The 14,665-nt window shown below is 43.4% G+C and overlaps 1 protein-coding gene across 1 annotated transcript; it reads right to left on the bottom strand.

Moving 5' to 3' along the window:
* Positions 1-819: 819 nt before the first annotated feature.
* LOC111873724 (enhancer of split mbeta protein) lies at positions 820-2,852 on the bottom strand. Its single transcript, XM_023868656.2, has 2 exons — positions 2,477-2,852; positions 820-1,937 (listed from the first exon to the last, which is right to left on the bottom strand). The coding sequence occupies exons 1-2, from the start codon at positions 2,549-2,551 to the stop codon at positions 1,275-1,277; spliced, it is 738 nt and encodes a 245-aa protein (XP_023724424.1). The 5' UTR covers positions 2,552-2,852; the 3' UTR covers positions 820-1,274.
* Between the last annotated feature and the right edge of the window lie 11,813 nt (positions 2,853-14,665).

The following is a 14,665-nucleotide window of genomic DNA, read 5'->3' as shown; positions in this document are numbered from 1 at the left end:
TTGGTTCTATAATTCATATTTCAAAAATTATTCTTAAATAATAAAAATTTGTTATATTTATCACAGGTACATATTGATATCACATAACAGCTTTGATTGCTGTAAAAGTCAAAAGAGAAATATCTACGGATATTTCATAATAAAAGATTATAACAAGACTTCTTCACTGATACATTATCCTAATGCACACTGTCTAATTAAAGCTACACAAGATTATTAATGAGAGGCACTGAAGTATTATTAAATGGTCAACATTAAAACCATTGCATCACTCTGAACAAATACAGATTTGAGATCAATACACAAAACACTGATTTTCTCTTGAGAATATATGAGGTCGTATCAGAAAAGTTTCTGTTTTTAACACGTTCAATAACAAACATCACATTCTGAAAACGTTAGGGAAAACATCTGGTCCATTTCGATTATGCTACCATGTAGTCTGACAGGCGTGTAACACGTTTCAGCACAATATTTAATCTCCATCTACTCTACAAGATGAAGGCTGTATATTCGTGCTAAACGACACACGCCTACTAGTTACCTGGTAAAAGAACCCAGTGACAATATGAATTTTCCCCCTCACGGAAACCTCAACATAATTATGTTCACTTCACCCTTCCAATACATGAACTGCGTCCATTTGAGCAATATTTATAAAATTTATATATAGAAAGTTTCGGGATTGAAAAGGAAAATCTTTCAACTACATACTATTCAAACAATTAACACATTCTCAATCATTCAAACAGTTTTGCATTTCTTTCCCCTGTTAATCACCAGCTCATGACAAATCATCTGTAATTAGTTCATGCTTGGTTGTTATTAAAAAAAAAACATACGAAAGACTTTATAGTGAGACGCCCATGTTTGTAGGACTAAAATAAACCAGATTATCATGAGTGAAGACTGTACATCATTTAACCCATAATGGAAAATAATTACTACAGAGCTAAACTAAATTCACAGACCAAATCCTTCAAGATTCTTATAGGCTATAATTTTAACATTTATGAAATAAACAACAGCTAAGGCTGGAAAACAAGAGCTGCGATTACTTGTAAAGGTAAAACAATATTCGTGTTTCAAACTAATGACAGGAAATGCTGAAGAGCCATTATTTGATACCTATATTTCCGGAGGAAATGGCCTATGAATTAATTTAAGCAACAAAATAAGATAATTTATAACTGTCCATGTATGTGTTAAAAATTTCTGCAAGAAAACTGCTGCACTCTGTCGTTTCCCATCAGAACTTGATCGAAACAAAAAAATTACCACGGTCTCCAAATAGGCTCAGCCGATTCGTTCTTCAGCGCGACATCTGCCAGCTTCAGAAGGCCACCTCCGCAATCAGCACCAATGGTGGCGGTCGTTGGCGAAGTGGAATTCCTTCCACAGCTACTCGACGACGTAGAAGATGCAGGTGTAAGTGGCATGACATAATAAGAAGCAGTAGCGATGACGGAAACTGGAACTACAGCCGCACTTCCTTCACTGGAAGTGCTCAGGGGAGGCACAGGAGAACCTGGGGGTGTGTTATAGCCTGCGGTAGGGTGGGATGACAAACCCACTTGAACTGACAAGGGTGACGTCTTATCCATATCGTTGAGACGGTGACCAAGATGTGTCATCAGCTTAGTGCCCAGTTTGACGTCTACTCCAGGTGTGGCTGCTAGGCAACGGGACACCTCCGTGGCGCAGTGGGTGAAGCCAGCACGGAAACGGTCAGCGTCTGTGACCGGATTGGCGGACAGCCTCTGTTGTCGCCGCAACTTGTGTAGATGACGCACTGTCAGCTCCAGGATGTCCGCCTTCTCAAGTTTGCTGACGTTTTCACCTTCGGCTTGCAGTGCGGATACCATTAGGTCCTTCAGCTCGTCGAGACACTTGTTTATGCGGGCCCGCCTTTTGCGTTCCAGCATGGGCTTCATAACCTGAACACAAAAACGGAAAAAGCGCGTCAGAACAGTGGAACGACTCACCAAATATGAAAAAAACGACTCATTTTAAACTGAGTCTATGGGGATGACTTGAAGGGAGTACCGGTTACAAAAAATGTCGGCTGGAAAATTACTTCGACGATGCGTTTCGAAAGCATGCAGCAAATTAAAACGAAACACTATTACAGCCATTACTGTTTTGTAAAAAAATAAACATACAACAAAACAAAAAACGTAAAATATAAAAAAAACAATAACAAAATTTAATAGAAATTACCGAAGTTCTGAATTTCTTACTAATATGAGGGCTATAAAATTAATATACGTGCTCAAATTATGTTAATAAAAATAAAATACTACCAACAAAATCTCGCAACGATTAAAGCAATCTCATTCATAAGGAATGAAAAAAAAAAAACTTCCGTAAATTAACGATTCTGTAATTTGCTTTCTAAACCATAATGAACAAGGACCCCTTCCGTATCCAAAGGAACTTCTAAATACATTTAACATTAACACAAGTGCATGCTCACCTTTCTGTACTGGTATGTTCTAGAAATTGGTTGAAGTTGCTCCATATCAACAGTCATGATTGTGTCATGCAGCATCTTGATGTGAAGAAAACAGATTACACACAAAACACAGAAAAGCAAAATAAAAGTCTTTACAAAATATGACACTGCACACAAAATTTGATAGCAAAGTTCAGAACTTGGTTAGCGCTCCGCAGGTTTCGTAACACGCGACACGAGCTGTAACAGAGCTAACGGCATGCGAAGCTTCCGCAGCTAACGCCTGACGTGAAATGGTTACCGCAAGCGGGAGCCACCGCCTGTTATATAGACGAGCCAGGTGTGTGCCTGGCCCGTGGCCCACTACGATCGTGGGAAAGTGAACGAGGACCACGTTCCCACACACACACACTCCACTACATACACACCGCCACCTGTGCCAGCGAGGCGGGGAGAGGGGAGGGGGAGTTGGCGCTGCTTCGTGCAGCAGCTGTCTCTGCGCCACGCGCGCCCCTCATTGGACGACTGGACGCGCGATAGGGGGAAGGGTACAGCATCGTCATCTTCATCGGATAATTGAGGCAAAGGGGAGAAGAGAGCCATGACGAACACTTATCGTCCTGGGCGGGGGAGGGGGGGTGTCATGAAGTGGCAATGGGCAAAAAGGAAGAATACCCCAGTCTTCGCGACTTGCTACTGGAGTAACACTGATCAGAGCTGCGTTAGCCCCATGCAAGTATTCAACTCGATGCTATAAGCAAGTGGCAGGTCATGCTATGAATGAAATAAAATCCTGTAATTCAAATACTAACAGCGCAGTCGGGCTATGGGCTGAACGACGAAGAGGTCGAAGCTCAACTCCCGGTAGTGGCAAAATTTTTCTCTCTTTCACATCGTCCATACCGTTTCTGGGGCCCACACAACCTTCTACCATGGTTACCGGGGGCGTGAAGCTGATCACTCACTTCAAACTAGTGGCGAGGTCAAGAATACGTGGGTCTATACCTCGAATCCCCCATACGCCTTCAACAGCTAGTGCTTAATTAGTTAGGCACAGGAACAACTTTACCTTTTGTGTGCTGATCATTTAATGACACTGTAAATAGCTCGCACTATACAACGTCGAATTTTAGGATGATTAGTGAACAATAAAATTGGAAAGGGTATTGAAAGAATTGGTTGTGGCCTAATTTAATGTACCATCCTGGTATTTATCGGTAGAGACTGATTAATACCACAAGAAATCTCAATCAAGATAGTCCGTGATGCGGCCGAGATTCGAACTTGGCACCTCCCGAATACGAATAAGAAGCGTTACCAAGTTCCTTTGTACATGAGTGGAGATTTACCCCCAGTACCTCACTACGCCTTCATAGCATGGTACTTGAATACAAGGATATTAGTAAGCTTTTTCTATGTACTACATGGATGGATTATAGTGAATAATGAATTGGAAAGGATGTGAAAGGAGACGGTCATGACTTAATTCAAGATACTACGCTGACAATTACCTGGAGGGCCTCAGGAAAACCACAAAACTTCAATGCGGGTAATGGGTGTTCCCGTCGAGTCAGTTTACTCGGTAAAAAGCACGTAGGACAGTTCAGACTAGCCACCACGTATACACGTTTCTCGTATGATTCTACTTCACGCGTTCTTTGCGAATGAAACAAGAACACCTTAAGCTGAGGTCATATCTGTCCGTCTCTCTGTGTGCCTCAGTGGTCAGAGGTTGAAACCGAAGGCCATATTTTCTTAAAATTAGAAATGGGATATTTTCACTAAAAGTCGTCGGACAATTCCAGTTTCCAGGGGTGTTGAACCATAAAAACACGAAAAACCTGTTTTATGCGTATAATATCATAAATGGAGTTTGAAGCGTATTCTATATACCGTTTCACAAAAAAATTTACTGGGATTCCAAATGGCAGGCTTACATTAAAAACAAAACAGTCAAAACAAACTCCGTGGCCTGTAGTCCGCAAGCGAAGTATACCGACCTAGCGACAGCAGCTTGTCGGCGAAGTTAGTGCCACCTTTTGCGGATACAGAATGTCACGTGGTCAGCACAACGAATCCCCACGGCCGTTTATCTCGGTTTTCTAGACTGGAGCCGCTATATCCTTGAAATAGCTCCTGAATTATCCTCAAGAGGCTGAGTGGACCCGGTACCAGACCCACTACTTCTCAGAAAATCTGGTAGCGCCGGGAATCGAACCCGGGATCTCAGGATCTGTAGGCAGGAACTCTGACCATTAGACCACAGAGACGGTCCAGGCTTTCATTAATTTGAATTTAAATATTATAATTTTTAAACAAGTTTAAATAAATTTAAATAAGCTCAATTAGTGTACTATATTATGGAGTACTGGTAAGAAATCCTGAACGAAAGAGATAACCAGGAAGAATACCGTAATCAACTTTCGGGTTCCATAAAATACCGGATCAAGTCAAGGAGGATGAGGCGGGCAGGGCATGTAGCACGAATGGGGGAGACGAGGAATGCGTATAGGATATTGGTGGGAAAGCCAGAAGGAAAGATACCACTGGGAAGACAAGGCGTAGGTGGATGTACAATATTAGAATGGATCTTAGAGAGATAGGATGGGATGGTATGGATTGGATTGATCTGGCTCAGGATAGGGACCAGTGGAGGGCTCTTGTGAACACGGTAATGAACCTTCGGGTTCCATAGAATGCTGGGAAAGTCTTTAGTAGCTGCAGAATTGGCGGCTCCTCCAGACCATGAGTAAGTAAGTAAGCAAAATTCGGGAAATTTCTAGAGTCGCTGAGCAACTACTGGCTTCTCAAGAAAGACTCGGCTCCATGGAGTTAGTTCATTATGCGGTACACCGTTTCGATCTTTGTTTATTTCGTTCGAGTGCCGGAAATGATTGCAACAAAAACCGACCATTTTCGAGGCGTGTGTACGAGGTCACATTATGTCAGTTGTACATCACTTCCGCGATTTGGGGGTCAATCTGTGCCAACCTTCATCTGCCGCTGACTCAGACCGGTATCAATGGAATGGTTTCGTTCTCCCTTCCCCTTCCACGAACACACACTTCCTCTCACTGACTGTGGGAAAATGAGGCAGGTGGTCGAACGCTTGCCAGTTTCCTTCTGTCCCCCAGAAGTACAAATTTCTACATGATTTAAAATTCGCTGCTTCATTCCTCCAATAAGCCAGTCATTAATATGACAGTATTTAATAAACTTACCGTCTCTCTCGTTAACCAATCCATTTAACATGTACAGACGATCGGTATTATCTTACATGACTTTCTCATTTTCGTTTTTATACAGTTATATCTGTATACTTCAGTCTGAAACACCTTCTGGAATGCTAGCGCGAAAGTTAAACGCCTTTAAAATATCAGGACTCCCTTGTACTCATGATCGTGTATACTTTTTTCTTTCTTTCTCCTTCTTCTTGTTGCGTGAGTAAGAAACCAGGCAGGAGCTGTTAGAGCACGTGCTTGCTTAGCTAGCTCCTTTCTTCTTACGCTGCCCCCTATAATCGCCTGCAAACCATGCCGGCTGCTTTCCCACGGTCCAAGACTTGGCACGGCTTGCAGCCGGCATGAAGCCCGTAGGAGGGTGGCGGTGGTGGTGGAGGGGGATTGCTATGTGGAGTGTGGGGGAGCACAAATATATCCTCTAGTTTATATAGCGTGTCGCAAAACTCGAAATAGATCTCAAACTGCAACGTTCTGAAATAACTGTGAATCTAGAGTAATTAGAAGACATGGTTCTCAGTAATTGTCGAACTCAGCATTTTAAATACCAAGTTAGAGGAGGTCAGGAAATAAACGCAAGCATACACACAGAGTAGCGATTCTAGAGGGTATGTCCCCTTCTGTTTTAATTATCACGACAGCCGCAAGATGTACGCAAAAAGCGTACTGAGCACAATATAATGTGATTTACTTTTCTCTGAAATTTTTCTTCGTAATATTTTTTCCGCTCCCATAATTATTCAGCGGAGGAAATTAAGTTGAGATCTAATTTGGTCAACGCTTGATAACCATTCAGTCCAGAACCTTTTGTCTTCTCGTCTGCTGTTTAAACCTGCAAAAATTAGAATAAACAATATTATAATTTTGCCTGTGATCCTGTATGGGTGTGAAATTTGGTCTCTGACGTTAAGCGAACTATACCGCCGCTTCTCGAAGAAGTTAGTGCAACGGAGGAACATATCTTCTGGGACTCCAACTGTAAGAGGACCAACGGGCAACAGTGATGGTCATTTTAGTAAAGGTATCCCTGTAACAGGCCTTGGAGGCCCATGGGGTTGTGAGATGTTGAGGTTCCCACATTTTCTAGACAATCAGCTCATAGATGGCGGTAATGTTGTCAACCCTACGCGCCGGCCGCCCTTTACCCTCAAGAATATTCCAAGAATATTCCTGGTACTCATTTCTGTTAGAGGCTGAGTCAAACCCAGGCCTATAGTGCGGCTTAGAATTAGGTAAATCCAATGTCCTCATCGGAATTCGATCCCGCGACCTTCCGACTTGTAGCACAGTGCCTCAACCAACTACGCTACCGCGTGCCCCCAACAACATTCCTATATTTACATAAAATAGACTTACTCATGGAGCTGAGCCCTTCTGGAGGAGCCGCCAATTCTGCAGCTACTCAAGAATTTCCCAGCATTTTATTGCACCCGAAGGTCCATTACCGTGTTCACAATAGCCCTCCACTGGTCCCTATCCTGAGCCAGATCAATCCAATCCATACCATTCCATCCTATCTCTCTAAGATCCATTTTAATATTGTCCATCCACCTACGCCTTGAATATAAAACAGATATGTAAGAAAACTAAGAGAAGTAATTGTACTGATTATTAACAGGATACTCTCAGATTTATGTTAAGATCTGTATTAAGAAACGCGGGGTGACCGCTATTACAGAATGAGATGTTTATAAGAACGTGCTACAGAAGGCCGGGTGGGCATTGCCTAGGCCTCTTTGGTATTTACAATATTTTTCCTACAAAAAAATCCCCACAGCAGTTAATTTTGGTTTTCTAGACCGGGCTCTAAGCCACATTCTCACTTAAATAAATGAATAAATATAGAAGCTTAGAAAGAGATGTTAACACGCGAATTTCTTGTCCACAGTCTTTTGTGCCTCTCTTCTCCTGTTACTTCTGGTTCCTTCCCTTCGAGTCTCGTTCTTCTCTTCTTACGCAAACAAGAAGTTCATCCGTAAAGCGAAGAACAATTTTCTTGTTCATATTCCTTTCACCCATTTGCTCAGGGCCGGAATCACAGTAGTGGGGGGGGCAATTTCAGGAACAACAAATTTGGGTTATGAAAATTTTTTTTTATATTATTATTCCTTGTGGGGACACGCGGTAGCCTAGTTGGTTGAGGCACTATGCTACAAGCCAGAAGGTCGCGGGTTGGAGTCCCGATGAGGTGGATTTTTTTAAATTGACCTAATCCTTCCAGCCACACTATGCCACACCTAATCCTCCTGGGGGTAAAGGGCGGCCGGCGCGTAAGGCTGACAACCTTACCGCCATCTTTAAGCCGATTGTCTAGAGAAAATATGGGAGCCTCTATGTCTCACAGCCCTATGGGCCTCCACGGCCTGTTACAAGGATAAACTTCACATTTTTATTTCTTCCAGTAACTACAAATACAAACTATTTTTTTTTTCTGGTGACTTTAGTGAAGCAACTTTCTTAATAAAATCTACGAATACTCTTTCTTTTTTGTGGAGGCCCCATGGCGACCGCAGGAGTCTCTCCCCTTTAAATCCGACCCTGAATTTACTCCTCTTTTTACCCCGGGTTCTGATATTCTCTTCCGACTTTTACGTTCGATTTTCATTCCCTGAGACTGACTTCTTATTTCCTCCTTTTCTTACTCCGTTCCCTTCTCATTTTGTCACATTCCTTCTTCCTCCCCCTCTTCCGTTTCTTTCGTTCGTCGAGGCAGAGTTCTGTCACAGTGTATATAAACAGAGGGTTGAAAGAGAGAGAGAGAGAGAGAGACGTTTTATAAAGTTAAAGCAGTGAGGCCCTATGAAAAGAACAGAGGGCTATGCGATGCAGGTCTGCTTTCCCACGCATTCCACTGCTGTTAACTGCATAACGTGGTATCACACCCCCACACGCACCCCCTTCAGATCATTTTTAACATCTTTCATCTGGTCCCAGATGTCTGGTCGTACTTGCGCAGTAAGATACAATAAACGTGGTTATTAGTCTGCTGTATACTAACACACGCTCTGCGCTGTTTTCGTGGCTTACTGGCTGGACGCCCACGTCAACTTGATGACTCACGCACGGTAAAGTTGGCATCACCGTTCCGAGATACTGGCTTCAGTTGCCAAAATTGTATCGGCACAAATAGTAGGCCCAGTTGTTGTTGCATGTTTAAAGAGATTTGAACCCGAATCTTGGGAAATGCGCCGCAAACGCTGAAGACAGGTTCTACTGGCGAGCTCTTGAGGAAATTGTACGGAACCGCAAGGTTCCACAAAATGGAGGCCATTTTTAGACTAGCTAAGCAAGTCTCACAGTATCAGTAAAGAATCTGCTCTATACGCATTGTAATTAATTTCGTCGGAGTTCACCAATCAAATGAACTGAAGAAAAATACAAGGTTATTCTATCTATCTATCTCTCTATCTGCCTATCTATCTGTCTGTCTCTCTCTCTTTATCAATCTATCTGGGGCTCTACAGAAATTTTTTTGAACCTTGGCCCCTTTTTCAGTTTCTTAATCCTATACACAGCCGGTAGTACCCATTGGACGGGGGATCAGCCCGTCGCAAGGCCGCTGCCTACACACAGGACAACACAAACATAGAACACACACACAGACATCCATGCCTTGAGTGGGATTCGAACCCACGATCCCACCGTTCGAGCGGGCGAAGACGGTACATACCTAAGACCGCGCGGCCACCATGATAATCTGCTGGTTATCCAACCATCCAAAAGATCTCGCAGTAAGGTTCTAGACTTGTATTCTAGAGGTACTGACTTCGGATCTGAATAGGGACACAGCTTATCCTGGTTGACGGTACTCGTCGTTTTCCTCAGTTAAAAAAAAATGCAGGGATAGTACCTCTATTATACAACGACAGATTTATTTCAAATTTGTTTCCAAATCATAATTCAGCAATCAGCTTAATATTCGACTGGGATATTGACACACACGTGGAGTAATCAGCAAACAAAGGACTGTGTTATGAATGAGTCGGTAGAGTCATTACTTTTTTCGCAACAGCCGGGTAACGGGAACTGCAGCGTGTTCTACCCATGCGCAATCGGTACAGCGACTAGCTACAAGCTGGACGAACGAGAGGTCGGAGTTCGAGTACAGGTAGAGTTAAGAACATTTTCTTCTCCACGTCATCCAGACCGGCTCTGGGACCCACCCGGCCTCCTATGCAATGGGTACCGGCGGTAAAGCGGCCGGGACCTGAAGCTGACCACAACTAATTCCGAGGCCAAGAAATATCTTTCAAAACTGAAAACTTCCTTTAAAATTAGTGTCACGAAATGCGAAAACTGCTATCTTTCAAAAATGAAAACTTCCGTTAAAATTATTGTTACGAATTTAACAAACTGCTATTTTTCAAAAATGAAAACGTCCTTTAAAATTATTGTTACGAAATTAACAAACTGCTATCTTTCAAAAATGAAAACTTCCGTTAAAGTTATTATTACAAAATGCACAAACTAGTATTTTTGAAGTCTGGAATTAATCTTCATAATACTTAAAAATTCAGTATGTATCTCCCTCAAAACACAGCATTTCCATCATACAGCTCAAACGGTTAATGTGTTTTGGAAAATAATCGCTGAACATTACTGTCTTCTGCGACGTGAAACTTCAGTAAATTTACCAGGCCTCAACCCAGAAGACATTAATCTTCATAATCTTTGACATAATCGCTGTTTATTCTGACAGTTTTACGAAAATTCACAAGTACACTGCGCAGGCAAATTATAGGTGATTCTTTTAGGTTAAAGCAGGTGGTACATTTGTACTAACCACTGTGCAATAACGGGTTACCAATCTTTTTTTTTTTTAACTTTCAGAAATTACATCCATTGGTCTCTTCCTATTCATTAGTAATTATGAAACAATCAATCTCTTAGACATTCGATATATCCTTGGGCAGAGTATCGACCCATCACATGTCCTCTACCTACACAGGACAACAGAAGATAGAAGTACGCAGCACACATCCTTGTCTGGCGTGAGTCTGACACCCACGGACCCTGTGTGGAACGGGAAAAGACCCACACGCCTAGTCACCGTGGTCACTGCGATGTGTTTATCCAAAAACCTGAATCTTCAACTATAGACTTCTTAGGGGGTCCATACACATACGAGTCTGGCTTGCGAGTCCGACTCGGTTCGGGTTCCAATGAGCCAATCTCGTCCATGTGTGCGTCGCCACGCTCATACGTGTGTGGTGAAATTAATCCGAACCCGGCTCCTCGCCGAGCCGGACCCGCGAGCCAGACTAGCCTTAGGCTAAGATGTAGTTTTATCTGTTCTATGTGCGAAAATTGGTGAGGGAATAACGGTCATTGAAAAATAAGTTCTAAAGTAGATAATACATTTCGGCAGCCTGTTGAACTGGTTAAAAATTTCACTTTCAGGCCAGTCTTCGAGGTGTAATTTCTTGTCGTTCTCGTAAACTGTCGGTGTGCTACGTTGTCGCTGTTTATGTAAATGATCAATCTGTGACGTGTTTCGACCTTGTGAGGTCCTCATCAGTTATATACTTTTACATAACTACCGCAATGTACTACTTCTTCCAGTTACTTTTTCTAAAACTTGATTAAAACTAGTTCCAGTTACTGTATAATCGTTGGATGATGATGACCTTTTTTTTTTCATTGGCGCTACAGCCTACCTCCATGAACTTCCCCGTTCACTTGGGTTTACTAGATCTTGGACATATGGTAGGACTCCTTGGGCGAGTGTTCAGCTCGTCGCAAGGCCTCTACCTATACACAAACACAGAAAAGCGCACACAAACATCCATGCCCTGAGTGAGATTCGAACCCATGATCCCGGCTTCCGAGCGAACGAAGACAGTGCATGCCTTAGACAGCTTAGACATGCCTTGGACCGTGACCGGCCGATGATGACCTTATAAGGTCGAAATATCTGGTAGGAGTAACATTTATTTTTATGAAAGTAGACAACACAGCACACCGATAATCTACGATCAGTTGCACCTTCAAGTCTGCCCTTGCAAATGAAGTCCTTAAATCTGCAGAGCTCGGATCCAGGAGAGAGTTGGCAAAAGAACTTGAGATAATTATATATAATAAGAATTTCCATAATTTATACTATTCACCTAACTGCGAGAGCAGTTAAACTGTCAGTGATCAGAAGAACGTGGCACGTACCACGCAAAGGGGAAACAAAAGAAGCATACAAAATTATGGTTAGAAACTCATGAGCAGGAGACTATTTGTGTGACACAAAAATAGATGGAATGGTATTATTATGCATAAAAAAGTAAAGTAAAGCTATCCCTGTACCAGGCCGTGAAGGCCCATAGGGTTGTGAGACGTTGAGGGTCCCACATTATCTAGACAATCGGCTCAAAGATGGCGGTAAGGTTGTCACCCTTACGCGCCAGCCGCGTTTTACTCTCCAGGAAAATTATTTAATTAATTCCTGGTACTCATTTCTGTTAGAGGGTGAGTAAACCCCAGGGCCTAGTGCGGCTTGAATGATTAGATCAACTGTAAAAAATCCAATGCCCTCATCGGGATTTCAACCCGCGACCTTCCGGCTTGTAGCATAGCCCCTCAACCAACTACGTTACCGCGTGCCCCCGTTAATATTATGCATATGGACCTTAAAGAAATTGAATGTGAAGGGGTAAACTTGATTGGCTTTAGATATAATTCAGCGGATAGAAGGTGTTAATGCAATAATGACCTAGCTAAGACCTCCTCCGCCGGACGGCCGAGGTGTCGGAGTTCGAGTCCCAGTAGGGTCAAGGTTTATCCTCTTTCCACGTCATCCAGACCGGTTCTGGGGCCCACCCAGCCTCCTATCTAATGGGTACCGGAGGCTCTTTCTCTTGGGGCAAAGCAGCCAGGGAGAGTAGCTGACCATTCACCTCTAACTAGTTCCGAGGTCAAGAAAATGTGGATCTATACATCCGCTTCCCCATACGCCTTCATGGTGTAATGCTTAATTAGTTAAGCATAGGGATTCACTTTTTTTCCTTTGTCGCTACGACCCCAATTTGGGTCTTGGCCTACCTCCATGAAACTCTCCGTTTCATGTCGGTTTACTAGATCTTATACATTCGGTAGGACTCCTTGGACGGGTGATCAGCTCGTCGCAAGGCCTTTTTACCTTTTCCTTTACATAGAAAAATGCACACACACATCAAACATCCATGCCCTGAGTGGGATTCGAACCCGCCTCCGAGCGAGCGAAGACAGTGCATGCCTTAGACCGCTCGGCTACGGGGACCGGTTGGATAACTTTTTTTCCCCCTTGGCACTAAAGCCCCAGTGGGCCTAGGCCTACCTCCATGAACTTCTCCGTTCACTTCGGTTTTTCTAGACCTTACACATTCGGTAGGACTCCTTGGGCGGATGATCAGCTCGTCGCAAGGCCTCTACCTGTACACAAACACAGAAAAACGCACACATACAAACTAAATATCCATGCCCTGAGTGGGATTCGAAACCACGATCCCGGTTTCCAAGCGAGCGAAGACAGTACATGTCTTAGACCGCTCGGCTACCGTGACCGGCCTGGATAACTTTACCTTTTCATAAAACATTCAGGTTCAATAAAGGCAGAGCATTCCTTAGGCAGCTGAGTCACTATCACTGCTGCAGATAGCCACATTGGCCTATCACAGAGTTAGTCAGTCAGTCAGTCAGTCAGTCAGATAGCTAAGTAGCCAGAATGCGGAAGGAATAAGATACACGTGTTTCGAATTATTTGCCTGGCAAATGAGAGAAAGAGGTTACAGTCAATGTAATTCCTACACAGTGCATAAGTGCATTGTTTCCTGACAAACAACAGCAGGGTAACACGTTGCAAGGTCTCGTAGTAGTCGCAAAATATCATATCCTTTCTTTATCAAAACTCGTATAGCCACGCGTCCTACTGCATTCACCCGTCAATACATTCTTACGTAAGTAACCTTAGCAACCCACAGTGTCCGTCCGTCCGTCCCCTGCTCACGCTCTACGAAACAAGAAGTTCTGGCAAGAACTAATGGCCTACGTTCCTTCTATATGACACGGACCTCATAGAAAAAGCGTCCAGCAATTACTGTATTGTTGCATGTGTATTTGTTGCCTCTGTTGGATACACATTGACACACAGACTGTTGGGAGGGATTTATGAAGTACGCCGTTGAGATGGGCTCAGGTGCTTTGACATACATATCAGATTTCATAAAGATCGGTTCGGCCATTCAGAAATTTATAAGGGGAATACGCAGGCGCACAGATGGCATGGTGATCGCATAAGCCTATGTTTATTTTTCGAAAAGAAGGAAAGCAAGCTAATTAAAATGTTAATTTTGTTGTTATATGCATCGCTCTAAATCTAATTTGCTTTCCTCACCCGGTCTTCCAATAAGAGAAAACGCTGGGCTCTTAACGACAATGAATAGGTTTATATAAGCACTAAGCAACCATTTAGGTAAAAAGAAAACTCCGTGGTTTTAGTCCGCAAGCGAACTATACCCACCGAGCGACCGCCGCTTGTCGGTGAAGTTAGTACCAATTTTAGCGGATAGAGGGTGTCGCGTGGTCAGCGCAAAGAATCCCCACGGCTGTTAATTTCGGTTTTCTAGGCCGGAGCCGCTGTTTCTTTGAAATAGCTCCTCAGTCACTCTCATGAGGCTGAGTGGACCCCGTTACAGACCCACTACTTCTCAGAAAATCTGGTAGCACCAGGAATCGAACCCGGACCGCTGGATCTGTAGCCAGAAACTCTGACCACTAGACCACAAAGGCGGTAAGGTAGAGGTAAAGTGGTCCCTGTGCTTGACTAATTAAGCAGTACGCCATTAAGATGTATGGAAGAGTGGATATGTAGATCCACGTTATCTTGACTTCGGCACTAATTGGACGTGAGCGGTCAGCTTTACGCCCCCGCTGCTTTACCCCCGGAGAAAGAAACCCCGGTACCCATTGGATAGGAGGTTAGGTGAGTCCCATAACTGGTCTGGAC

This window comes from Cryptotermes secundus, unplaced genomic scaffold (assembly GCF_002891405.2).
Source record: "Cryptotermes secundus unplaced genomic scaffold, Csec_1.0 scaffold31, whole genome shotgun sequence".
NCBI classification, from domain to species: domain Eukaryota; kingdom Metazoa; phylum Arthropoda; class Insecta; order Blattodea; family Kalotermitidae; genus Cryptotermes; species Cryptotermes secundus.
This window is presented reverse-complemented; position numbering and strand designations above follow the sequence as displayed.